This window comes from Epinephelus fuscoguttatus, linkage group LG7 (genome assembly GCF_011397635.1).
Source record: "Epinephelus fuscoguttatus linkage group LG7, E.fuscoguttatus.final_Chr_v1".
Classification (NCBI taxonomy): Eukaryota; Metazoa; Chordata; class Actinopteri; order Perciformes; family Serranidae; genus Epinephelus; species Epinephelus fuscoguttatus.
In genome coordinates this window covers 6794790-6822439 of record NC_064758.1, presented here as the reverse complement: position 1 = coordinate 6822439, position 27650 = coordinate 6794790, and the positions used below count along the sequence as shown (strand labels likewise).

General features: G+C 41.5%; 1 protein-coding gene across 1 annotated transcript in view; it reads right to left on the bottom strand.

The window, feature by feature from the left end:
• Positions 1 to 3632: 3632 nt before the first annotated feature.
• flna (filamin A, alpha (actin binding protein 280)) overlaps positions 3633 to 27650 on the bottom strand; it is a 68232-nt gene continuing 44214 nt past the window's right edge. The window contains exons 19-49 of the mRNA XM_049581629.1: positions 27392 to 27561; positions 25840 to 25957; positions 25332 to 25444; positions 25029 to 25178; positions 24440 to 24758; positions 24001 to 24174; positions 23743 to 23905; positions 23471 to 23631; positions 22946 to 23113; positions 22419 to 22542; positions 20792 to 20948; positions 20504 to 20693; positions 19491 to 19514; positions 18727 to 18974; positions 17133 to 17207; positions 16301 to 16400; positions 16048 to 16188; positions 15821 to 15949; positions 14594 to 14767; positions 13190 to 13351; positions 12873 to 13076; positions 12618 to 12770; positions 12394 to 12516; positions 11854 to 12120; positions 11631 to 11768; positions 11265 to 11380; positions 8799 to 8931; positions 8470 to 8646; positions 8111 to 8329; positions 7788 to 7985; positions 3633 to 5257 (exon numbers count right to left, since the gene is read on the bottom strand). Coding sequence (XP_049437586.1) covers positions 5073 to 5257; positions 7788 to 7985; positions 8111 to 8329; positions 8470 to 8646; positions 8799 to 8931; positions 11265 to 11380; positions 11631 to 11768; positions 11854 to 12120; positions 12394 to 12516; positions 12618 to 12770; positions 12873 to 13076; positions 13190 to 13351; positions 14594 to 14767; positions 15821 to 15949; positions 16048 to 16188; positions 16301 to 16400; positions 17133 to 17207; positions 18727 to 18974; positions 19491 to 19514; positions 20504 to 20693; positions 20792 to 20948; positions 22419 to 22542; positions 22946 to 23113; positions 23471 to 23631; positions 23743 to 23905; positions 24001 to 24174; positions 24440 to 24758; positions 25029 to 25178; positions 25332 to 25444; positions 25840 to 25957; positions 27392 to 27561 — 4973 coding nt within the window. The 3' untranslated portion in view covers positions 3633 to 5072. The remainder of the gene's footprint in view (positions 5258 to 7787; positions 7986 to 8110; positions 8330 to 8469; positions 8647 to 8798; positions 8932 to 11264; positions 11381 to 11630; positions 11769 to 11853; positions 12121 to 12393; positions 12517 to 12617; positions 12771 to 12872; positions 13077 to 13189; positions 13352 to 14593; positions 14768 to 15820; positions 15950 to 16047; positions 16189 to 16300; positions 16401 to 17132; positions 17208 to 18726; positions 18975 to 19490; positions 19515 to 20503; positions 20694 to 20791; positions 20949 to 22418; positions 22543 to 22945; positions 23114 to 23470; positions 23632 to 23742; positions 23906 to 24000; positions 24175 to 24439; positions 24759 to 25028; positions 25179 to 25331; positions 25445 to 25839; positions 25958 to 27391; positions 27562 to 27650) is intronic.

Genomic DNA, 27650 nt, shown 5'->3' with positions numbered 1-27650 from the left:
TTGTGAGGGAAATATGGTATTCAACTATCTACACAATATAGCAAAGTGTGTAACTTAGGCTAATGGCTACCTCCACGTTTTTAAGACATTAGTTGTTTTTCACAGAAGACATTTGAACATGTCACAGTAGGAAAACCTAGCACATGTTGCCTCATAAAATGAATGGTGGCTGTATTACATTTAGGGACCGTTCGTTACTTATCAGAGGTTGTTGCTGTTTTTGTTTTATTTTTGTCTATGTTTTTTGGACCATCCACATATACAAATATCTTCCCCTGAACCTCCCTGAGTGACTGGCACAAATTACTTATAATATTTTAAAAACAGAAGCCTTTGTCCTACATAATGTGTTAAGGGACTTTTGTTTTGGTTTTTTAATTTTGAAAACAATTTCGGTTTTTACAGTTTCTGGCTATGATAAATGGCGTACTTTGGCAATTTTTTAAGAAAACACACCTTTCCAGTGTGCACCTTTGTGAGGGATGTTTTCTTTCAAAATCAGTGATAAAATAAATACAAAACACATAAAATTAAATTTGTGTGCCCCTCCCTGAAGCCAAGATAAAAAAAAACATAAGTCCACCCCCAGTGCTTAAAAACATTATTTGAAATGCCCCTTTTCTGCACCAGCCCTTCCCTCTCATAACTAATGAACAGCCCCTTAACAGCAACAGTAACTGCTGGATTTTTGTCATGCTGTCATGACTTTATTAGGTCACCTAAGCATGTCATTAATGTGATTAGTCATAGCATGCTTTCTTACTGTGACAAGTGAGAAATGCCTGTAGGACAGCATTTTATCTGTAAAGTCACTGTTTAAGACAGATATTATGTTAAATGGTGGTGATATAAAGGATAAAAAATAATAATAACAAATACATTAGAGATTAAACCACCCTGCATCAGACTCATGTGTTTAAAGGTGGAAACAAATGGTGGGACAACAACTACTTTGTACAGATGTAAAACCAGAACATAACATTATATTTCCCCACACAGTATAACATGGGTAGTAATCCAGTTGTGCACCTGTTTTCCTCAGTTTGCTGTCATACTGCTCGATTCCCTGTTTGTATGCACTGCTAATGTGGGTGGCTGTTTGCTCCACCGAGCAAGCCCAATTTTAGTGTTGTCCTGCTGCTTTCATGTTCAGTGATCCTCTCACAAAGATGCTTGAGATGCTAAAACATTGTTCTTGACCAGGTTCCATCCCCTATAGATAACCACATAGAAGCATTTTCAAAGACTTCATCCACTTATCCGGTGCCAGGTCGCGGGGGCAGCAGGCCAAGCAAAGCATCCCAGACATACCTCTCCCCAGCAATGCTTTCCAGTTCCTCCTGGGGGACCCCAAGGCGTTTGCAGGCCAGATGAGATATGTAATCCCTCCAGCATGTTCTGGGTCAGCCATTTTAAATTTGATTATTTTTTACAAGCAGTATAATTTATAACAATATCCCCAGTGGTGTAAAGTTAGAGGATCCACACTGTTTATGGTGGCTACAGTGACTATCTTCTTAACTAGAACTACTAAGGGACTGTAAGGGGGGGGGGCAGTTATGTTTTTCATTTAGGCTTAGGGGAGGGGCATACAAATTTAAATGTTTGTGTTTTGTATTTATTATACTGCAGATTTTTAAAGAAAACATGCCCTCCAAACCTCTGGGCTGGTCCGGAAGGCATGTTTATTTAAAAAAAAAACACCAAAAGAGCACAACTTGTCATAGCCAGAAACTGTTAAAACAAAAATTATCATTGGATTTTCAAATTTTTAATGGTCCTTGCACACATCGTCATGGGCAAGGAATGCTCCCATCAGAAACAATCAAACAAACAAACAAATCTGATCTTAAAATAGGGATATGCCATCCCAATCACTTAATCTAAACTGTTTGCACTAACTTACTCACTCACTTGACATTGTGGCCTCTTGAACCAGGTGCCACTTGCGCTTTATTAAAACGATTCTATCAGCCACTGCCCTTAAATTGTAGAATAACGATAAATAAGTGCAGCAAGTGAGGACTGTTTGCATTGATCCAGACCTATATTAATTTCTAAGGTATTCAGTACAACTAAATCCACACTTTTTTTCTGCTGCTATCAGGTGGGTTTTTGCCATTTGCTCCAAATGACCTATCCTTTCTCATCAGACTTATGTTTCATAACCCCACCAATCCTCATGGTTGGCTCTCCTGGAATACTCACTTTGAAAATGCCAGTTGAGAATGAATAAGGCTCTTTAATAACAAATATTTTGTCATCACCAATGTTAGAAAAGTATGTTTCAAAATTATATATTTAATATATCCAACCTATCACTTTCTAAAAATATATATAAATCACATTTTTGAATCCTGTGGACTTTGTTATATTGTCTTAAAAACAATTTATTTCATTAATATTTTATGTGAAGCATTTTGGGAATGACGTGGAACATGTTTGACATGCTGCGTGTGTGCTGTGTGATGTAGATTTCTTTACATAGACTTTGTTTTAATGAAAATCACTAGTTCAAGAGTGAGATGAGATGTAACTTTGGAGTACATGAACAAAAAAGGTAAGAAAGTCATCAGTACTTTGATTATCTTCAACGCCTTCAAATCCTGTTTTTGACTTCTATTGCACGTCTGTCCGTCCTGGAAGAGGGATCCCTCCTCAGTTGCTCTTCCTGAGGTTTCTACCGTTTTTTTCCCTGTTAAAGGGTTTTTATTGGGGAGTTTTTCCTTATCTGCTGTGAGGGTCCAAAGGACAGAGTGATGTCGTATGCTGTAAAGCCCTGTGAGGCAAATTGTGATTTGTGATATTGGGCTTTATAAATAAAATTGATTGATTGATTGACTTAATATTTATGCATATTTGTTTATCCTTGATAGTATACGAACTACACAAAGCTGGAAAAAAATATCACTAGCCTACAACTTTAACAACTAAAATGGATAATATTAAAGATCCCCATTCATTGACCATTAACTTGAAATCTCAAAAGTTACTAAATGTAGTTTCTTCCCGAGGCATTCAGACTTGGCACAAGGTGCTGTTCAAAGCTCTGCATAAACCATGCTATGAAGTCTTCCAGTAAGATTCCCTCTCCTGCAGCGGCCTCTGGAGGCAGTGAGCAAGTCAGGCCTTATAAGGAGCTGGAGTTTTCCAGGAAGGGCGTTGGCTGCAGACTTCAGTGGTGTAGTGCATTGTAATCTACACATTTTCCACTCACTAGAAACTTCTGTGGAAAAACACTTAACATTGCTGCCATGCTTACTCTGTGCTTCATCAAAGCTACTGATGAAAACCATGACCATCACATTTAAATAAAAACACTGAAAGAGTTCAGCAATGTCCGTTTTTAAGGCTAATTATAAACACAGCGCTAAGCATGGAACACAGGCACATTATGAGTCTCTGTTAAATATCAGTGATTGAAGTTATGCTTCACCTGTTCTGTATATGTTGCGATCTTAATTTTTTCCCATCCATTCATAGTTATCCAGACAAAGTTTTCTACTCAAAGTTTTAAGACATAAAACACAGAGCCATTTGTTTGACAGAAAAATACTTAGACAACTTTATTGTGTATCAAAATACTGTCTTACAAACACTTTTAAAGCCTTTTTTTTTTATTCAGGACAAGATTCTTTTTTTTTTTTTGCTCTGAAAGATAGACTATGCACAAAGCGAGCTGGAAGGATAAAGGGAGGGGGTGAGTGGCGGCTGACGGGGGTGAGATACAAACACTGAGCAGAAAACAAAGCAACATCTGTTCTTTTCTGTTTTTGGTCATCGTGTTTTCAGACGTGACGAACCACAACATCATCTCCAGCCCTTCTGTCCGGCACAACTTTAGAAACTTCCCTTTTTAAACCTTTTGATTTCGATGGAAAAAAAAAGTTCCATACTCGAAGGTGAACCACCACGAACGCATCATATGTCATGTTGATGTTATTCTGAATCAGAGGCTTTCTGTATTGAGACAACCTAATGAACATGCAGATCACATGGTGTGCCACATTAAAAACACACAAAAAGCGTTGTTTCCCAGCAGCGGTGTTGAGAGAGCATGTGTGAGACAAACCACAAGTATGCTACTGTGAAATGTGTCTTCTCCTCCCTGTTCACATACGTTGCCTTATCTTTAACCTTTATTAATTTCCCTATTCTAATCCATATTACGGCTTTAAGAACAGCAGTGCCTAAAACTGGATCACACTAGCAGCAGGTAAAACAACTGGGTTAGTTAAAGAGCATAATGACAAACACATGCTGAAGTGGACTGGACCAGTGCTGAGCACATGTGGATATAAGTAACAGACAAGTATTCATCTGACTTTTATACGGACAGATAAAGATCTTACATCAAAGCGTGTCATTGAGTGTAAAAGAGCTCTTTTACACAATTGTACATAGAAACCCACAGGTCAGGAAGGCACATTACTTCTGACACTCTTTGGTTCAAGTCCTGTGATTGCTCATATTAAACTGAATCCATTATTTATGTATGTAAGAGTAGCTCATCCAGTGTAAACAGTAACCTTCCATTCAAAGCTGGGCTCAGCGGGGCCAAAATCTACTGCTGCTACACTACGCTAAGCTATACTATCACTGTACACTAGTTCAGACCAATCTGCTAATGTCCATGACTGAAAATGTATAAAGCCTAAGGCGCAATTGTCTGGCTTACCATAATAAAAAGGTGCATCTTTTTCCTCCCTAAATTGACTGAATGATGTGATTAGTAGAAGAATAAAACAAGAAATGGAGCGAATGACCAGAAAAAAAGGAGTATGTGTCCATGCATTCATCTTTGGAAGATTCTGGACTGGGTTACAGTGAGGATGTTGGATTTAAAATATTAGCTTGAGGAAAAAACAGAAATCTGGCTGAGGGTAAACACTGATGTGACAGTTTGTTCTCTAACTGGTTAAATAGTTATAAAATAAGATACAAAAAAGCCAGAAATCTTAATTTGTAACATGGGAGGGACCTGGAGTTGTAAACAATGATCGGTTAGACTCTAGATAGAATTTCAGTTGTATTAAACAGTGGTATAAGTTTCTGATCTTGGAGCTGGGCTTTTAGACAGTAATGTGGTAGGGGCTGCCTGGGATGTGTTCGTCTCCCCACTTGACCACGAGGATGTACTCTCCCTTCTCTTTGAGCTGGTAGCTGACGTTGTACAAGCGGTTGCCCAAATGTTTCACTAGGATCTCCTCACAGGGGACCTTGGGACCATCCACACCAACCAGGAGCATGTTACGACCTGTGGACAGAGACAGAACAGATCAGTATCTACATCAATACATTACTATTAGCTTACTGCAAAACTTCTATCAGTAGCCCGGGCTATTATTTGCTTAAATCACTGAACTCAACAGGCTTATATTAGAGACACTGGACAGCTATACTGTATGGGACAGGCCTTTAATTCCTTCTCCATAAAACTGTTCCTCAGGAAAGATGGGAAATACAATCCAAGTGTTTATTTGAACCAGTATAACACTGTACGACATTATATTTGAGCCTCAATTGATAGTAAACTCACTCTTTTAATCATTTAATTTCATTCAAAAACATGTTTTACATGGCTGTGGTGTGCCTAACCCTTCTTCCATTTCTTCCCTACTAAGCTTGAAACTCGCATTCCTACTGATAACAACCAATCAGAATTACTTACTCCAATTTTCAGATGAAAAGGCCTGATCACACCAGAAAGTGGAGTGACTACTAGTTGGGCTAGCTGGTGAACTACTGTAACTGGCGAGCTAACCGCTAACATGCTAGCCAGCGTGGAACATACATGCTGTTAAGTCACATGAAATCCTGAAGCTTCTATCTTGTATCTAATCCACACCTTGGTCCAGGGTCTGTAAATAACGATCGCCTAGTCTCTAACCTTTCATTCTATTCAAAAGTAGTGGAAAGAGAACCCTTAGAGTCAGCTGTCAGGGTCAGCCACTCCACTGAAATTGCACTCACTAAAGTTGTAAATGACCTTCTCTTTAATATGGATTCAGATTTCACCTCTGTGCTTCTACCAGTGGATTTCAGTGCAGCTTTTGATACTACTGATCATTGTATACTTCTTGACTGTTAGGAAAACAAATTTGGTGTCTCTGGCCTGGCTCTCACATGGTAAAAATCTAACCTACTGCCTTTAATAAAGCAACAGGAATATTTTCTCATGTGAAATACAGAGTACCTAGGAGGGGCTGCCTGGTTCCTGGAAGTGTTTCTGTTCTTTCTTTATCTACATTTCAAATGTTTCTTTCATTAATATCCTAAATGTTGTTGAACATAGAAACACAGGACTTTCCCAGATAATGTAAAGATCCTATAGATTTATGTTAAGGCCACCAGTTTTAATTATTTCAACTTTTTTTTTTTTTTTAAACAATTTGTATTTTAAGCATTCTTTTGGTATGGCAGCTGGCTCTTAATACTAGAGTAACCATTCAACCGGCGTTGCCACGGAGATGAAGCCAGTCAGAAGCACAAATCAGTACAGTGCAGGATTCAAAATGCTTTGTCGTCGCTAGGCTTGTGTCAACAGGCAGATTATATATTTATGATTGTAGGGATCATTGAGGATTGTTTTTTCCTACGCTGATATTAAGACCAAAGCTTTTTTTCTGCACTCCATACGAGTGGTTAATGTTATGGATCTGATTTGGATTGTGATATTAAAGATAATAGTGGTAGACTAACATGATGCTGTGATACTGTCTTGCAAAGCACACACACTTTTGAAAGCAAGCCGTTGTCTCTGCAAAAGGAGACATAGCTATTACATAGATTTTTGTTTTGTTTTATATTTTGAATAAAATGCTTACATTCTTGTTTGTTGTGTTTATATTCAAGTACCTTTAAGTGTACTGCTTGCAGTAAGCTTAAAGGTTCAATTATTTCAAAGCTCCATCAGATGCTGAGCCACGATCAAGATGATTCAAAATCTTTAATACAAATTAAATTCTTAAGAAAACAGAGAATAAATTATTGAACAAATGTAACTAAATATACTGCTCCTGATACAAAAAATGCTATTACTGAGGTAATAAAAATATTTTAACAGTAGTAATGTGTTTATTAATCCATAATCAGCTCATAATAATCAAAGTTAGAAAACAATACCTTTATTGCTTACTCTTAGAAATCCAAAACTTACTTAAAATGCACAACTGCACATTTAAATCAAGAGGTAAATGCTTAAAGGTGAAGTGCTAAAACTCCAAAAGCAAATAGTGCACGTTTATTCAGACCCTGACACACACTGGCATGCTGTGACGTCCATCCGTGAACTGATAACTGAATTAAGTTGCAGATGAAAATTAGTTTTCATAACAACGCAATCTTTAACTTCTGCCTACTGATGGCGTCGAAAATGATCAAGCTTTAAGCTTGGTGTTTGGATGTTTCTTGACTAACTGCACCTTGGGAGACTTCTCCCCTGAAACTACACACAGGCTTGTACCTTTGACATTTTAATCAGAGAACCAGATATTTTTTAATGCAGTAGTTAATATTTTGGACTCATACTTTAACTGGAAAAGTTTCATGCTGACTCAAGCCAAAGAAGTGCTTTAACTGTGAGTCATACAGCATTGTCTGTGGGAAAATTGACTGAGACTTTTCTTTTGGAATCAGGGGCACCCAGAAATTGCTCTTCCCACTTCACAAATCAAATACATTTAATGTGTGCTCAGGATATTATTCCCTACACTTGGAGTGTTTGTCTCAGACATATTTCTTGCTGAGGTGAAAAAGCACAAAAAATGCATCACAGTCACACATACCTGCTTTGCTACAGTCAACACTGAAGCTGTTTTTCTGACCAATGAAGCCCTTGTTCAGGCCCAGGCCCTTGGCCACGACCTTGCTGGCATCTGACTGAATGGGAGCACCCTGCTGAGAACAGCTGATGGCACGGGTCACAGGGTCAACCATGACAGAAGAGGTTTCGTGCATACTGTGGCTGGACACAAGCTTGGGACCTGGAAGATGGAGACGAGAGTGCAAGTTAATCTCAGGGACATTTACATTCTGTTTTCAATCTTTTTGCATTTTTTCATTAAAATCCTTACATTCTCCTTGCTAACAAACCAAAGATGTTCCTCACCAGTGATCTTGGCTTTGAAGGGGCTTCCGACGATGTGGTAAGGACCGCCGTATTTGATGGAAATGAGATAGTTGCCAGGAGCCATTGGAGTGTATGTGACCTTATAGCCCTCAGGGCACTCCACACAGTCCATCTTCACCTTGGAGGGCCCGTCGATGGTCACAGCTAAAGCGCCAGGGCCTGCGTTGCTTGTGTTAACCACAAACTCACATGCAGTTCCTGAAGATGAACAAGACAGAACAGGTAGGATTGAGGTGACTATGGCAACAAAAGGTTTAGCAGGAGCAGGAAAGAGACTGTTCAGATGAAATTTAAAGCAATTCTCATTTTTTCTATTGTTAAGAGGGACAGTGTGTTACCTGTGGTGCCTCCCTCCAGTCCTGGTCCATAGGCTGACACCATCCCAGGGTCTCCAGCCTGGCCCAGTTCTCCTACTCGGATCTTAAATGGACTACCAGGGATGTGACTTCCGTTGAACTTTACATCAATTAGATAGAGACCGTTCTCTCTGGGGATGAACCGGACTGCGTATTTATCTAGACAAACAGAAAGAGGGGTAATGATAAGGCACATGAAAACTTGCTATTCTGTGCATCAACACGATCAAACTCTCCCTTTGTGCGACATAATTTCTGTGCGAGCAGTCTGGAGAGGTTTAGATGAGTTTGGATACCATCCCTGTGGTTACCTTGGTCGATCTCAGTGACGCAGCATTCCTCCAGGGCTCCAGATGGGCTGTGGACCTTTGCATCAATTACACCCTTTGCTCCGTTCAGGCTGACGGCAAATGATGCCGGCTGGTTCACCTTCAAACCCGACTCCTGCTCGACAACACACACTCACATATTCAACACCGTATCACCGACCAAATAGCTGTCCAACTCCCCCCCCACTGTACGTGATAATCAGCAAACTGTTACTAGAAGTACTGTCTACTTAAAGGGATAGTTTGGATTTTTTGAAGTGGGGCTGTATGTGGTAATTATTGATAGAAAGTATATTGCCTACAATAGATGTCAGTTGGCATGCCCCCAGTTTGGAGAAGCAGGCTGGAGTCCGACATGGAGGCTAAGCGACAATCTGCCATGGAGGGGTCAGCAATAAAATGTATTTTAGCCACCAAAAAAGCCCCACCTAAAATAATCAATATTAGTTTAAGTCTATGCTATGTTTAAAATATTTTCACTGCTTTAACTTAATGTCAGACAGTTATTTCCAACTGGTAAATGAAGCTGTTAATCACTCCCTTCAAAGCCAGACTCCATTGAGAAATACAGTGAGATAAGGCTGCTGAACACAGGAGCTGCTGGTCTACCACTGCCTTGTACAGTTATTTTGTTTGTTTCATTGTGTGACTTTGACATTTAAAAGGGTTATTTCAGATTTACATAAGTTACAGAATAATACAAGCTAACTAACTGATTGAAGCAGTGGTAGACCAGCAGCTCCTGGATTTTGCAAGCTAAAATGTTTTTGTGTCTGGTGGGTTGACCAGAGTATAGATGAGGAACTAAAGTCAGTAATGGCATTCCCATTGGAACGGGCTGTCTGATGTAAAGTTAAAGTTGTGAAAATACTCTCAATATAGTGTACACTTTAACTGGTCTTTTTCAGAGGCTAAAATACGTGATGTTGCTGACCCCTCAGCACTGCATTGCTTAGCCTCTGTGTCAGACTCCAGCTTACTTCTCCAAACAGGGGGTGTGCCAACTGACCATATAACCCCACTTCAAAAAATCTGACCTATCCTATTTATGGCATCTGTTTTTCTCCAGTACTGTAGGTACCAGGGATGCAATCCTTCCAGACCTTACGGGGTAGCATATACACCTAGAAGTGTTCTATTCTGCCATTAAAGGGTTAGAAGAACAGTGAATGGCAGGGATTAACAATAAAAATGAAAACACATATAAATGATTTTAATAAAGGAGCCTGTGTCTAAGTACATGGTATTTATTGATTTATTTTCCCCATGATATTGGTGTCGACTACTTGATTACTGGTATCTTGACATGCCTAGTTGATATCACTATGATCACCCCTGTATCATATTCAGATTACTTATGCTACTGTGCACCTTACCTGGAGGTCGCTAACAAGGCTAAAGAGGAGGGCTGAGCAGTGAAAAGGCAGAGAGAGAAGGTGTTTATGGAAGTTAAACAGAAACTGAAGAAAACAGAGAAAGAATAAGTGATATTTTTTTTCTGAAAACATTTATCTGTGAGTATATTTGTAAGTTTATGTGTATGTGTGAACACATCTGTGCTAGAGTGAAGGAGGGTCAGCAAGCAGGTGAAGACACATATTGATATATGAAAGTTGTATGGAGATGATGACAAAAAGTTATGCACGATAAAAATAGAAATACTCATAGTAATTCAACATGAGATAATTATTATAGGTAATAAATGGTAATTATTATAATAATTAGTATAATTCTGATTAGTGTGTCATACATTTACTTAGTGTCTCACAATTTTGATTTACCATGAGATTTTTTTTTTATTCTTGTCCTGCAATACTAAATTCACATTTATTTTTTTCTGCCAAAAGGGGGCCTCCACTGTTTTTTGTATGTATTTGTGCATTAGTGAGAACAGAGACAGAGAGGAAAAATAGCCATGTCAGACCTCTTTAACCCTTTAGCGCCTCGTATCAATTTTAGAGGTGGGAGGCTGTTGGCAGCCTTTAGAATGAGGCACGAGAAACACACACAGTCCTCTAGTATCCCAGAAGCCCTTACACTGCCTAACAATGCAGCAGCAGCTGATCTTAAGCCTGCACAACTCAACGTTCATCTCATGCAACTAAGATGCCTATGGAATCAGTACTCTGCTATACACCTAACTCTACACAAGCTATCACATTTCACTTTTTAAATAAGACAATGTGATCTGCCTTCATTACCAACTCCACTCTATCAAAGTCCCTACAAGCGGAAAATATTTGTCTATTGTTTAAAACCACATTAACTAAACTGTCTCTAGTACTTGTCACTGCAGTGTACAAATGTTCACGATATTCTGTCCACACCCAGACTCCTTCAATCTAATATCAATCTAATAAAAGTATGGTCTGCTGCTGCTGCACTGTAGGCAGTGTACTGAGGCCTGGCGTGTGTGCACACGGATGTGTGTGTGTCTCAGAGCCTCACCTGAAGACTGGCAACAGTAAGGCGACGGGCGTCGTCTGATGGCGAGGCCACAGGGACGATGAAGGGGCTGTCAGGGATATGCTCGTCGTTGAAACGGATCGACACCTCGTAGTCTCCTACAGGATGGATTTCAAGTCAGAAAGTCACTAGAATGGTCACACAAATCCAGAAACAGTGACAGGCGTCCACAGCATAGATTATAGATTCCATTTCTTTCACAGAAACATTTATGCCAAAAATAAGAGAGTAAAAGAGTGTAAATAAAACAAAAACAGCACTAAAGAAGATAAGTTTACTTGATGTTTTTTTTGCAGAACTTGCTTAATCCTCATCCATGCATAAACCTGTCCCTGTCTCTTGTCTCACCAGGCTCCTGCACGATGTAGGACACTCCACTGGAGCCGTCCTTGCGGTCCTCGAAGGAAATTTCAGCCTTGCTCGGCCCCTCCACAGCAATACTGAGACCTCCTGCACCAGCCTCCCTCGTCCAGATACTGAACTCGGCTACACACAACACAGGGGCCAAAACAAAGTCAGGTACATGTATTGCAGCACACACACAAACTAATGATTCATCCACCATACCAACCTGGCACTCCAGCTTCTGCTCTCTCCAGGCCCGGCCCTCCAGCACGAACCTTATGAGCCCCGCCCTCTCCCAGGGGGCCGACGGTAAACTGGAACGGGCTGCCAGGCACATGTATGCCGTTGTATTTCACAGTCACAGTGTGCACACCTGTCTCAGTGGGGACAAAACGAATGCAGTAGGTGTTGTTCTCTCCCTCCATAATGTCAGCCTTGTGAATCTTGCCGGATGGGCTGATCACCTGAGCGGTCATGTCTGCTATGCTGATCTCTGAAGAGGAAGGCAGTCACATGTTTGAATAATTGAGAAAAAAAAAAAAGACATGAAGTGAGACTTTGTAACTTAGAACTTTTGTATGACAATGGAACATAAATTACATAGTTAGCTGACATCAGCTAAAGTCAGTCGCCAGTCTGTTGCTGTGTCGCTTGTAGTGTGAACATAGCATTACACATCTAACAAGGCAACCAACTGTGTCATAATGTGGAGTTTGATTCCTTCCTCCTGTGACCACAGAGAGCTGCATTATGATGTCATTATTACCTGGGATCTTGAGGCTGAGGTCACACTGGCTGCCTATATTGGCGACTGAAGCTGCTCTCCTCTTCCTGGTGATGCTCTCCTTCATCCTGCCCTCCCCTGTTACCTTCACTGTGAATGCACTCCCTACACACACACACGCACACACACACAATGATTTATTCAGTTTAGTAATCAAGAACAACACTGCTCTGCTCTGTAGTCCCTGAATGTTTTAAGGTAAGTACCTGGCACATGTTGGTCAGCAAACTTGATGTTGATGATGTAATTCCCTGGTTCAGTGGGGCAGTAGGTGACTTTACAGGTGCCGTCGTCCTGGTCCTCAGTATTGATGTCCACTTTACTGGGCCCCTCAATGGAAAGGCTAAGGCCGCCATAGCCTGTATGAAAGAAAGATGATAGACGGGTAATAAATAAAATCTGGATGACTGAAAATGTAACAAACTGTAACACGTAGAATTATCTTCTTATCATGCACATACCTGCATCACGGGTGTCGATGATGAACTCAGCAGGCTCAAAGGTCCTGGCCTCACTCAGGCCCTGTCCACTTACACGCACACGGCTGGCATCACCAATCTCTGACTGGCTGATCATAACAGCAATAGGGCTGTTAGGAATATGGCGACCGTTCTTCTTGATGTTCACAAGGTGCTCTCCCGTCTCCTTAGGCACAAATGAGATGCCTGGGACAGACGCATGCATAAAAACAGCAGAGATGGATTAAAACAGGGATTAAGAAGATGACATCAGCTAAGACTTGTCTTTCCAGTTGTTTTCTCCTCGCCTACACACTCACCAACATGTCCATTCCGCAGCATCTTCAGAAGGCAGGGTTCCTCACGGCCTGAGGGCGTGGTTAGTGAGGCGGTCAGCTGGCTGAGGTCAAGCTCTCCGATGTCCAGTGGGATATCTGCAGTTGAGCCTACCTTCAGATGGGACATCCTCATGGAGTCATCACCTGAGGACACAGCAGTGACAGGCTAACTCAGAGGAGAGAGGACAGTAAAGGGCAGAGGTTCCAAAACTTTTTCTGTCATGCCCCAGGATGCACAACTTGACCGCATTTTTATTGTCTGGTAATAATATCTGGAAAACTATAAGATAAACTTAAGCCTAACTGTGTTTTTATGCACAAATGACACGGCCCTGACAAATGACACAGAGGGATTGCTTAAGCCCCCAGGAACAGCACTGGGCTTTGAACCCAATTTGACATAGTGGCCAAACCATGGGATTACAAGTTCCCGGTCTGTCCCATGATACCATTAGGCCCAGAATACTTTATATCTAGATAGATATCTATAAATCAGTGGATACATTTTTTTTAGAGCGTTAGTTTCGGAAGTCTCTAGTGCGCTTGCTCTATGGGCCCATTGATATGGAAATCTAGGTAATTTCATACAGCTGAAATCAAGCTTTTTTGGCTTCATAATAAATAATCATCAGTAAATAATAGTTACCTAGATGTAACTCCAGTTCTATGAGCATGTGAGTAGCCCTCGAACAGGCTTCACTATTGGCTTTTGTCATTATCAAATAGTGTAAGCTATTAGGGAGCAGAGCATATACGATATAAAATGTGACTACCACGACTGAGTGAAAGCAAATATGAACACAGCTAGAACAGTCTGGTAAGTTTAGAATATTTTAAACCAGAAATAGATAATACTGAAAATATCCAAAATCTCAGACAATATCTACGCTGTGTCCGAAATCACATACTATGCACTACATGCCCAATATGATGGGATCACATTTCACTGGAGTTTTATCTTGTAAATTGCGTGCAACAAATAAATGATGGCATGATTGACTGTTGGATTGGCTGATTGATTTTCAGATGCAGCCTTCGTGTCATATCCTGATATCAACATAGTATTACTATATTGCCCAGCCCTAATTTGTCATTTTGCTCTCTAATTAAATCTTGCTAAGCAGAATCTTGACAGGATAGCACAGCGCTATTGTTTGTTCCTACATGAATCAGATTCATAAACCTTTATCACGTCTAGAGAAGCATGACCACCAGCTTCAGAACCATTGGGATAGGCAGTTCTTTTTCTGTGTTTCCATAAGACCAAACATTTGTTCATTTAATTTTGAGTTGCTACACAAGGATCCAGTCAATGTGAAAATGTTAGTCGTGATGGCATTCAAATTTCCAGCTACTAATTAAAGATTTGAGATTAAATGATATTACCAGTAATCCTAGCAGAGAAGGGGCTGCCAGGGATGTGCTTGTCATTGTATTTGACCAGGATGCTGTAGTCTCCAGGCAGGACGGGCAGGTATGACACGGTGCAGGTCCCATCCTGGTTGTCAACACAGCTGATGTCAGCCTTGGATGGACCTTCGATGGCCAGAGACAGACCCCCTACAAGGACATGCAATGAACAGACGGTGTTTTGTGTGTCTACGCTTGACCATTTATCACTAATTTTAGCCCTTTCATCTTTCTTGACCTTTCTGCTTTCTCTCTCTGCGGTATGTCGTGCTGTTAAAAGTTTGAACATGCTGCTAAGTGTGGTTTTGTAGTAAAGTTAAAGGGACAGTTCACCCCTAAATCAAAAATACACATTTTTCCTCCTACCTATAGTGCTTTTTTTTTTTTTATAAAATCAGTCTAGATCTCTAGTCTAGTCTGTTTTGGTGTGAGTTGCTGAGTGTTGGAGATGAAAGCTGTAGAGATGTCTGCCCTCTCTCCAATATAATGGAACTAGATGGCACTCAGCTTGTGATGCTCAGAGTGCCAAAAACTCAACAGCATTGTGTCTTTCCACAGATTATAACCCAGTTACTCAAGATTATCCACAGACCTCGTTGTGAGCAGCTTCATGTAGGACCTATGTTCTCTCTACCGAACTACATCTGCCAACTGTATCCTTGCGCAAAGGGAAGTGTGCATCTCCTGCTAGCTCACCTAGCACCACTGAGCTAGCCAACATTACAGTACAGCTGGGGAAGATGCCATTAATGTTTACATCTCAGCCTATTGCTAGCATAAGCATCTTGTCCATGAGTAAATGTATGCTTCCTTCTGAGCTACAATATGGTTGGTGGGTGTAGTTCGATAGAAAGAAAACAGTTCCAATATGAAACTCCTCACAACAAGGTCTGTGGATTATCTTCAGTAACCGGGTCATGATTTCTGGAAAGAGACATTGCTGTTCAGTAAAATACATGTTTTTGGTGATTTGAGCACCACAAGCTGAGTGCCATCTGGATCCATTACATCGGAGAGAAGGCAGACATCTCTACAGCTGATATCTCCAACACTCTGCAATTCACACCGAAACAATCTAACTCTATAAAAAGCACTACAGGTGAGAAGAAAAATATGCATTTTTGATTTTGGGGTGAACTGTACCTTTAAGCACTGTGTAAAATGAATAACAGTTATTGATACTGTCATATTACTGCTACGTACCCTCTCCAGCATCTTTAGTGTTAACCGTGAAGACAGCAGGCTTGTTGACAGTCCCATGGATAAGGCCAGGCCCATAGGCACTGACATTCCCACTGTTCATGTAGTCCACATAGAACTGTAAGGGACTTCCTGTGAATGACAAGAGAGAAGAAGATGATTTTCTCATTCACCTCCAAGGTTACAAATTTCTGTTGTATATTTGCAAAAACTTTTGATGGGATTTGTACCAGGGATGTGGATGCCGTCATATTTGATGTCCATCTCATGCAGACCAGCCTCAGTGGGAGCATACTTGACAGTAACAGTGCCATCCTTGTTGTCTGTGATATCAGGCTTGGCCACCTTGCCCGATGGCATCCGGACTTCACCTGAAGCAGAGGACAGAAACATACTTTACAGTGAGATGCACGCAACACAGACATGATCACTAAAGGTTGGGGTTTAATCTGTCTGGGCTCATTATAGGTTTGTTTATGTTACCTGTGATCTCTCCCTTCTGGATGGTAAATGGGATGACCAGGTCAAACGGTCTCAGCCCTGCCACATCCAAACCGTTCATTCCCATTGGTCTGTCTGTTGCCTGGGAGACAGAGGGCAAAGGTCAGATACACTGTCTTTGAATGATGGGCGTGGTTACAGTAACAGTATGCGTCACAGATGCAATCAACACAGTGCAGGACAGAGGGGTAAAAGTTTCCAAACACCAACAAACAGAATGGGATGAGACAATCATGAGATGAAATGATTGGCAATGGTGATCATGGTCAGGACGATGACACCGACACAAACTGCGAGAGGAGAGAGAATGAGATGAGGACAAAAACATTGGTAGGATGACAAAGCACAGTTAGCCATTTTGTAAAATGTGGAGCAGCCACATTGATAATTCCCAAAATGGCTTTTGTCTCCGAAGCAAGTTGACATGGAGCACTGCTGAACAGATGGGCTGCACAATGATTTATGGAAAATATTTAATATCCTGAACCAAGGGAAGTATTTGCTATGTTGCTCAATAAAAATTGCGTGCACATGTTGTGCAACTGCAACACTGACAAGAATATTAATGTGCCTTTTTGAGATTGTGCAGCTCTGTTGCACTGTCCATGTGTTTAAGGAATCCTGTTTTATGAGATGAAATGAGAGAATAAGTCCCCTCAGAGATGAAACACCTGCGATGAGAGGCAGCAGACACTGATGCAGGCTGATGAAAGGAGGCCATGATTGATGATTTGGATGGGAGATAGGAAGAATAGAAGAACAAAAAATTGAGTTGAGAGGGATGAGAGAAGCTGGAGACAGAGGTTTTAGGTACCCAGGGCTGTTGTGCGTAGTACTGGGGCATTTGGCTCTGCTGCATGAGCTGGTCTGTTGGAGCTCCTTCCAGTGCCTGAGGGGTGGGAGGTGGTGGGGGGTAGGTAGGGGTTGTGTAGGGGATGGAGAGGGTAAAAAAGATGGACAGGATTGGAGGGGAATAAAACAGTAGTCACAGTGATTTAGAAAATCTCTGGCGCAACTGGGACCCAGTCACGAAGCTTCTGTAGGGAGAACCAGTCACGTCAAGAAGCTTTGGTCCATGCAGTATCCCTCACGCACACTTTTACACTAAACACAAATATGAGATTGTTTGTTACCAGCCGGCCACCATGTTTTTGAGCTAGGTGGCCAGTGCATTCTGGTAGTAGTAGGTTTTCTACCCCTTGAGCAAAAGCAAATGCCACAGCCCTTTCTCAGTTTTATCTGATCATATAGCACCTATTGCAAAAGTATTTGTGTCCCTCTACTGCGCAGACTACCTAGTTTTGTGAAAAGACCATCTTTCCAACAGTGAAATACTTCTTTGAAGGTCTAATGTCTAGGAGTTAGTGGCATCTAGCCATGAGGTTGCAGACTGCAACCAACTAAAACTTCTCCCATGTTGAGTGTGTAGGACAGTGCCAGTGTTTGGTTTGTCTGTCAAGGGTTACTGTAGAAACAACATGGCGAACTTAATGTAAGAGGACCTGTTCTGAATGTCGATATAAAATGCTAATTTTAAAGTAATAAAAACACATTGATTATTAGTTTTAAGTCATTATAATCTAATGAAAGCACAGTTATTATTTATAAAACATTTCTGCAGATAGGTGCCCCTAAGCCCTACACACTGACTTGACCTTTAAGTCAATATTGTTAGAAATGTAATTTCTTAGCAACATCTCACCTTTTACTGTAGTTTTCTATAATAACTATTATAACTAGTTAGGATTAGACAATAAGAAACACTGTGCCTCCGTTTTTTATACATTTATCAAAAGGCTTTGATACAGTAGATCATGTGTGTAAAAGTAGGAAATCTGAATTCCTCCAGGTTACTAGTGGTGTGCCACAGGGATCTATTCTGGGCCCTGTTCTGTACAACAGAGCTGTAAACTTAAGACCTGAACTTGATTAAGATTCGATTTGTGGAAGTCAGGATTTGCAACTCATCTGCTGAGACTTGACTTAACTTGACAAAGAGGGAAATAAGCTGAGCAAACTTGATTTGTTAGCCCATAAACACTGACAAATGCTGTTTTATCTTTTGGATCACTGCAAATAATATGTAGCATAACCCCTGTTATGCTTACAGTGTGTACATATAATATGCAACACACTTGCAGTTGCAGCTGCAGGCAAGAGAGTAAAATGGAGAAAAAAAATCTAAATTCACATAAGACTAATTAGCCATTTATCATACAATGAATCAGGCTAAAGGCTGTAAGTAGCTAAGTGGTTCCATCTTCATATCCAACTTGATTTTATCAGTTTTTCTGTTTTATTTATTGACTCTATTCTGCTTGTTGTTATTTTGTTGTCCCCCTAACTGTCAAAAGGCAAATGTGGTAAAAGAGCACGTATGAATAAAAGTTAAAATGCACATCACTCACCGTGACTTGGAAGGGGCTGTTAGGGATGTGCTCGCCTCCAAAACGGACGCAGATGACATACTCGCCAGGCTGCGGTGCTGTGTAGAAGATGTCGAATGTGCCGTCCTCGTTTTCGACAACGTCCACATCGAGCTCCGCCCCCTCGGGCGTACACACACTGCATGTCACCTTGCCTTTCCCAGCAGCCTTGGCGTCCACTGTGATGACGGTCTGTTCGCCGATCTGGATAGTTGGACCAACGCCAGCGCCTTAAAGATTGAGAAGAAAGGGTCGGGTGTGAGATGTTGACTGTTATAATTTTTTATCTTATAGAGACACAAACAGGCACACACTTACTTTCGCACACACAACATTCAGCATGCACATTCCACGATCATGAGACCAGGATAAAGTTGGATGAGATCTAGTCATGTTATTTCCATCTACTGTATGTTGTTACCAATGACTCATGTTATTATCATACAGTTTCCCATGTAGAACTAAAAGCTAGATAAGCCATTCCACCATGCCATCCTACCTACTCTGTTAGTCCATTAGTCTGTCCAATAAAACATGAGAGAAGGAAACAAACAGTTATGACAGAGGAAGTGGAAAATGAGATGGGAGGAAGAAAAGGTATGGGAGAGAGAGAAGTAGTCGAAAAAGCCAGAGAGAGACAATGGGATATCATGTTGAAAGCTGGTGCCACTATCCTCCATGCTAAAAGTAAAGAAAGAAAAGGTAGAGCAGTTCCTCTACACGACAGAGTCGTTCAGTAGGCTTACCTAAACCGTGACCGCCGATTGAGACTGATAATAGGAACGGTGAGAAGCAGGGGAGCGAGAAAAACAAAGTGACAAAGTCAGGTGGGGGTGGGGGTGGTGGGAGGCAATAACTGTGCTCCAAACACTTGGATGAAAACAAACGGTGATGGTGGAGTGTGAAGCGGGGAGGATGTGTGTGTGTATGTGCGTGTGTGTGTGTGTGTGTGTGTGTGTGTGCAGCAGGGACCTGGGTGAAGGGGGAGTGTACTTGAGGAGCACAGCGTGAGGAACACAACATAACAATGCATGAGAAATGAGACTTAAGCAGCAGGTACACAGAGAAATGAAATCTTAAATGACTAAGCCAATGCGTTTCACCAGTGATTGATCCTCTTTCGCACTGTCACAGATGTGAGTTTTCTTTATTGATTTTTCCTGTTCATGACAACCGTACAGGGGTGAATTTTTGTATAACTAACCTGTTGTGCTTAGCTAAACTTTCCATCTCTTGGATCCAGCTTCATATTTAATGGACATGACAGTGGTAACAATCATCACACTCTTTGCAAGAGAGTAAATGAATTTCCTAATATGTCAAACTGTGGATGAAAAATAAATACCACAACACTGTGTAGTTTAACTTCCTGTTTTGTTAATTAAATTTTTGTTAATGATGGATAACCAGTAGCTCATTTGTGTTTTCCATTACAAAATAGGAACAATTGTTGGAGCTCCTCTCCAATGGTACTGCTGCTGTTCAACTTATTTTACAGTAAACATGATCCTCATGCAACAACATTAAGATGTGTGGGGAAATTCTGACCTGCCTGGGTGTGTTGTATACAACAGTAAAACTAATTATGATGCAGAAGAGAAATCGTCCAACAATACGAGTTTCAATTATATAAAAGTCAGAATACTGCGCCTCTCCAAGGTAAAAACTAAATGTATGAGTAGGTTTTGTTCTAAGTTTTATTTTTCAATCATTTGAAAACAAATGTGGTCAAACAGCGGTCTAACCGTCATGTACATACCTGTGACAGTGCACTTGCTGGCGTCTCCAGTGGGCAGGGCCCTGATACGGTAGGGTGAGTATGGGATCTCATCCCCTCCGTACTTGATGAGGATGGTGTATCTGCCAGTCATGTCTGGCACATAGGACACCAGATAGGTTCCGTCATGGTTGTCACGGATGTTGGCTTTCTTAGGCTTGCCCTCTGGGTCCTGCAGGTATGAAAACAACCAAAGTTTGAGAACAATCGTCAAAAATAGTATTTTTTATTTTATTTTTTATTTTATTTGCATCATATATGAGCACTCACAGTGATCTGCACTGCCAGCAGTCCCTCGCCTGCATCTTTGGCATCAATGGTAAACTCGACAGGCAGAGAGGCGGGCACCCCTGTGGTATTGAGGCCGGGTCCGCTCGCACGCACCTTGCTGGCGTCGTGTGTGGGGAGCACCTTCACCTTATAGGGGCTGAAAAGGGAGACAGGAGAGGGTGCATGAACACACACAGACACCAGATAGAAACAAATACTTAAAAAAAAAGTGTACTGTCAGGGCTCAACAATAAGGATTGCCCAATTGCCTGGGGCAAGTAAAACTCAAGGTCGGGCATGTAAACTAACAACTCACTTGCCCGATTGGGCAAGTTGCTAAAAATAATAGCAGTTAATAACTAATTGATAAAATAAATGTATTTTAAAACGTGCTCTTCGGCTCTGATGCAGCGGTCTCTCTGCCTGAAGTCACAGGCACACATAACAATGTCCTGCCCACAGCCCCCATTGATATTATTTTGCGTGACGGACGCTTCATATAATAACATAACAATATACTATTTATGGTGTTATGTCATCGTGTCATTTCTGTCTCTACATGGTCACGCGTTAACAATTCTCCTCTGCTCTCTGTATCACACATGGCGGAGTTCCACCACACGGCTCGGGCGCATTGTCCTGACCAAACCTGACCCCGAGCCCGGTGCAGTTTGTCAGCTGACAAAGTTATTGTTATGGACACTGTGTAGCCTAAATAACTAGCAACAGACTGCTGTTATGCACAGACAACTCATGCTGAGCTTGCGCTGTGTTCAGGCGTTGTCACGTAAATAACAACTTCCAGCACTTAAATAGGTCATAGCACAAAACAGCAGCATGTCAAGTGACTTCTTACTTTTATTATATTCAATACAATTGTATGTTCCTAAATCTTGAGACACCTCATATGTAAGCTAGACAGACATTTCACCTGCTCATACTGTGCACATATGTACTGTATGTACTTAGTCCTAAAGAGCCCTTCTGGTGCCAGTAGATACACAGAAACATCCCAGCAGGCTGTGCTTTGCAAGCATACAAAATTATTTTTCATGCGTGTGCTTCACCTCCGCTGCTACAACTCCATAAGGGAAACACTGCTGTGTGCGTTTTGTGCGACAGGTGGATGTGGTAGTCTACTGGTAGAGTAGAGAGAGAGAGCTAAGTAGCGTTGAAGTAGAGTAGAGCAGGGCAGAGAGATGGAAGCAAAGTATATTAAACCTGGTGTTAATACAGCAGAACTGGAGAGAGGGGTGAAAAATAAATAGAGGTGGGCATGGCTCAAGTAGGGCGCAAAATTATAGACGGAGAACGATTGACAAATTTTTCACTTTAAGCCCTGACACTGTCATATTTGTGTAGGAATTAAGCTACAATACATGACATATGTTGTTTTGATTAATAAATACAGTGTGAATAAAGATTACATAACATAAAAATAACTGCAGTCTTTGTTAATTGATAGCTGCTTAAATTAAACAATTTTTATAGGGCAAGTAAAAACTGACTTCGGGCAAGTAGATCTCTGACCAACTTGCCCGGCTGGGCAAGTGAAAAAAAAAAACCTTAGCGTTGAACCCTGACTGTACATATAATCTGTACATGTTAAAGTGCTTTTGTGTGTTACCTGCGTGGGATCTCCTCATCCGCATACAATACATTAATAGAATAGGGTCCCTCTCTGGTGGGAACATAGTTGACTGTGTGAGTCTGATCACCGTTATCCACCACTTCCACAGGCTCCACCACACCTACACACATATAGAAAGAAAGAGAAAGGAGTTAAACTCTGAGTTAAGTTGAAACAGTGTTCCCCGTGTGTCTTCCAGCAGCATGCAGATGAATCAGGTGAATCTAAGCTCAAAGATAGTTAACGGAATGGAAAAGAAAAGGACTTGAGCACACTGATTGATTTTCAGCCTTTAACTGTGCAAAAAACCTAAAGTTTTAACACCAGTGATCATCAGACACAGTAGTGTTTAAAGCACAGTTAAAGGCTCAAAATGAATCATGTGTGCTCCAGTCCCTTCCTTTTCTTTAAAAATGTATTAAAAGGGTTTAAAAACATAAGATTTATTTTTTGTGTGTGACATCACAAAATACACGCTTTAATTGTGAATAGCGATACACAGGAACAGTGGGGGACACACTTACCTTTGGGTCCTTGTACGCGGACCTGCAGTGGGGCCACTCCAGCTTTGGAGGCGTCCACTGTGAATGCCTGAGGAATGTTGGCTCTGACATTGTTACTCAGGCCTGGACCCTGGCACTTCACCTTGGTGCTGTCTACTGTGTCACTGACTGGTACAGAGAACGGACTACCTGCACAGACAAACATCTCAGAAAAGTTAGAAAAAAGATTCTAACATCCTCCAGCATTTTAGCAAGCTGAGATGGTGAACTGTGAAAACATTATCATACTAAAAACCCTCATCTTTTTCCCTTTCATGTTTCTAGTTCTCTCATTGTGCCTAAGAGTCATAAATACTTGCTGCAACTTGGCTACAGTGGTGCCCCTAGTAATTTTTCATAGGGGTCACTAGATGAGGCCACTGAAAATCTTGGGGCGGCAGACCAAACCAAAAGCCATGACTGAATTTTAGGAATTTGCTTAAATAAGTTGAAAATGAAAATGTCTTTTGATACTGATAAGTTTTTCAAGCTGTAACAATTCACTACCTTTGATAGGCTGTCCTCCGTAGGTGATGTTGAGGTTGTACGTGCCAGGCTCGTATGGGATGTACTCCACACTGCAGCTGCCATCCTTGTTATCAGTGCAGGACATTTTGGCTTCGGATGGACCCTCCATTGCCAGGCCAAGACCACCAGTACCTGCTCCTCTGCAGAAGGAAGAAGACGACGATGGCCATTAAAAATACAAGCAGGAAACACTTAATGACTGAATGAATGAATGCGTTTTCCACCATTTTTACTTTTTACTCCTCACTTACCGGGTTTCCACTGTGAACTTGTTGGGTTTGTTGGTGATGCCACCTTTCAGGCCAGGGCCGTGCACACGAACACGAGCTGGATCACAGCCTTCAGTGACAGCAACACGGAATGGACTCTTGGGCACTGGAGAGCCATCATAACAAACCTCCACACTATGTGGGCCTGAGGCAAACACACAATACCAGGTCAAACTCATGTACCGGAGAATCTAAAATTAAACCTACAAATTCTGCACACACTGTTCTGTTTGAACTCACCCTCCTCATAGGGAGTGTACTCTACGTTGTAGGTTCCATCTCCAAGGTCGGTGATCAGGGCGTCTGTACGGCTGCCAGACGGGTTGCTGATGAGGGTTTTGATGTGGTCACCTCCGCTCTGTGTGAGAGCACGAGCATCCACAGTGAAGTCTGTGGTCGCCTCACGGAAAACGCCTAAAAGCAACAGGAAACATACAGTGTGTTGGTGAAATGCTTGCAAGCTTGTATAGGCTTTGATTACATTCAGGGATGCACCAATTTGATTCAGGATGACCAAAATAAAAAATAAAACATACAAAACGCATTATCTTTGCTTAAGAACACTGTAAAATAAATAAATACAATATAGTGACCAAAGCACTAAATATTAACTTGTGAACATAAAACCAAGTATTCAAGTATTTCAATCTTCATTATCAGTCTCTGCAGGTTATTTTACCTTTGCCCTCCACTCCTGGTCCGAACACACGGACTCCGCTGGCGTCGACCGCAGGCTCCACGTTGAGCCGAGCAGGGAAGTTGGGTACATCCTGGCCACCGTAGCGGATGGTGAGAGTGTATGAGCCAGGGTAGAGAGGGATGTAGGTGATGGTGTAGGTCCCGTCTCCATTATCCTGGATGTGAACCTCAGCCTCGGTGCCGCTGTCTGAGATGATCTCGATGGTCAGCTCAGCTGGGCCGGCATTGGTACAGTCCACAATGAACTCCCCTTTCTCCCCGACCTTGGCGCGCTCCAAGCCTGGACCAGAGCAGCGTACCTAAGAGGAGAGGTGAGATGGGACAGAGGTAAATTACTTTTATTTTAATTTACATGTTAGATATATTATTCATATATTTATATTTTACTGCATAGATGTGTAACAATAATAGGGATGTGTAATAAGTATAACCAGACTTAACCATTGAATTCAACTGAATAGGCCCCACTGTCACCAATACCCAATCCAGCTATTTGAGTTGCTATCGGTCGGATATCCAATGCCAGTATCAGATTAGTGCACCCCTAAAAAATACCGTCAGTGGCTAACCTTGGATGGATCTGAGACAGGATAAGCTGTTGGTTTGAAGGGTGATCCAGGAATGGGGACACCATCATAGGTCAGTTCAACCTGGTATGGCCCCGCCTCACGGGGGATGAACTTCACCTGACTGGTCTCTGGGCTCAGCCCTGGCTCAACCTTGATCAGAAATATTCACAGAATTTTACTAATGATAAAACCACATATTAACAGCATGTATGCATCATATGTGAGGACCGTATATGGTTTCAACATAGAAACTAAGTTCCTAATAAAGGAAATAAATGCAAATCGGCAAGTCTTGTACCACACCTTGCTGGCCACTGGCTTCCCTGATGGTCCGGTCACCTTGGCAGCAACCTTGCCCTGACCACCAGCACCCTTTGATTTGACAGTCACTTCCTGGTCTTTGCCTACAGTCATCTCTAAAATGACACACAGAGCAAAGAGAGCACATGTAGACATGTAAACAGACTGACGCTCATGGTTAGAAAATGACATTTCATATATTCGATTATAAGGTTGAGACATGTTTCATATAGGCAACCATGAAAAGATAAAACTGATGAAAAGACAGGATTAAAGTATTCATGGTTCGACAAAATAACCAAGTGAGGTCTATGAGATACCAGGTCAAACTCTCCACTTAATAAGTCAACATTCTGACATATGATGTCAATTTCTTTTACTTAGTAAGTCAAAATCAGAGTAAAAGTCAAAATTACTCTCCTGAATAGTCAACACAAAATGATAACGCCTATATATGAGAATTGAAATTAGAAGGCACAGAAGTACATAGTGTTGACAGTGAAGTACGTACTGTCTCCCAGGCCTGTGACGTTGACCTTGCTGAGGTCCAGTGTGGGTGCCACAGCAACATTGAAGGGGCTCTTGGGAACGTGATCTCCACCGTAGGTCACAGCAACTCCCAGAGGACCCTGGAACAGAAAGGAGGGCATATATGTGATCTCACAAATTACTGTGTAGGAAAGGGCAGACAGAATAATGCAGCCTAGACTTATAATAGAAGAACCAACATAAAACAAAGCAACAGTGGGCAAATCAAGCTGCCTGTTTCTGAGACAAAAAGCAAATTACAGTTCTGAAATTTCTAAAGATCCAACATTTTACACTCATGTAATTAACTGGGATAACTGCCCTCAAATTGCTGTCATACTTTTTTTGATGAGAATTTAGCTAACTAATGTTGTGTTCACACACTCAAGCCCTTCACAACGTAACTACGTTATTAAGTGCTTGAGCAAAACTTCAGCAGCGACTTTTTGTCTGTGGACACCATAAAAATATATCAATGATGGAATCTGGTTTGGGGCTGTACGCTAATATCAACATGTTATCAGTATCGGCCGATATTGGTTTTGCCAACTTGCTGATAATATCAGTACATCATTGGTATCTGCCAATATCAGCTTTAAAATGAACTATTATAATCGGCCAACATGCTTTTTTAAAAATTTGGAGCCTATCCCAGCTGACATTAGGCGAAAGGCAGGGTACATCCTGGACAGGACACCAGACTATCACAGGGCTGACACATAGAGACAGACAACCATTCATGCTCACATTCACAGCTACGGACAATTTAGAGTCACTAATCAACCTAACCCTCGTCAGATTGTGGGAGGAAGCTGGAGTACCTGGGGAAAACCCACAGTGACACAGGGAGAACATGCAAACTCTGCACAGAAGGGCTCCCCCACCCTAGAGTTCGAACCCCCCACCCTGGGTTTGAAACAGGAACCCTCTTGCTGTGAGGCGACAGGAATAGTTTGACATTTTGGGAAATAAGCTTATTCACTTTCTCGCCAAAAGTCAGATTATAAAATCGATACCACTGTCATGTCTGTTCATTAGCAACGGAGTGAGAACCAGGAGGTGATTAGCTTAGCTTAGCACACAGACTGGAAACAGGGAGAAAGCTGTAGATAGCTAAATTAAAAAAAAAAGAAAATAAGAGAAAACACCTATCAACATCTCTTGAACTAAGTAACTAATGCATTACAACTAACTCCCCACAAAACTGCAACTTGTCTTTTTTTGAAGGGTTAGGTACTGGTAGGATGAATTTATCATTTTTGAACAGAGCTAGGCTCGCTGTTTGTCTCTCTTTCCAGTTTTGATGCTAAGCTAAGCTAACTGTCACCTCACTCTGCCTTCATACTTGGCACATAAACATGAGATTGGTGTCGGTTTCTTATCTAACTCTGGGCATGAACACTAATGAGTGTTTTTCCCAAAATTTCAAACTACTCAAATTTGTGTGCAGAGAAACTTGGCAGAGACCGGACGTGCCTACGTGTCAAAATGTGGACCTATATGATCATATGTGTGAGTGCTTGTGCCAGTCTTACCTGCTGCACAGGTGTGTATTTCACAGTGTGTGTGTTGTCATGGTTGTTGATGATTTCAAAGTCCTTGACAGCCTCTCCTTTGGTTGGGCCGCTGAAGTTGCAGTCCAGGTTTGCCTTTCCTGCTCCTTTAGTGCTCACAGTGAAATGAGTGGGCTTGTTTAACTCAACACCTGAAGAAGACAGAGGATTAATCTGAGTTAGTGAATCTGGACTAAAATTATGTAATAATTTAGGTCTGATTGCAATAGTTGATGTGAGC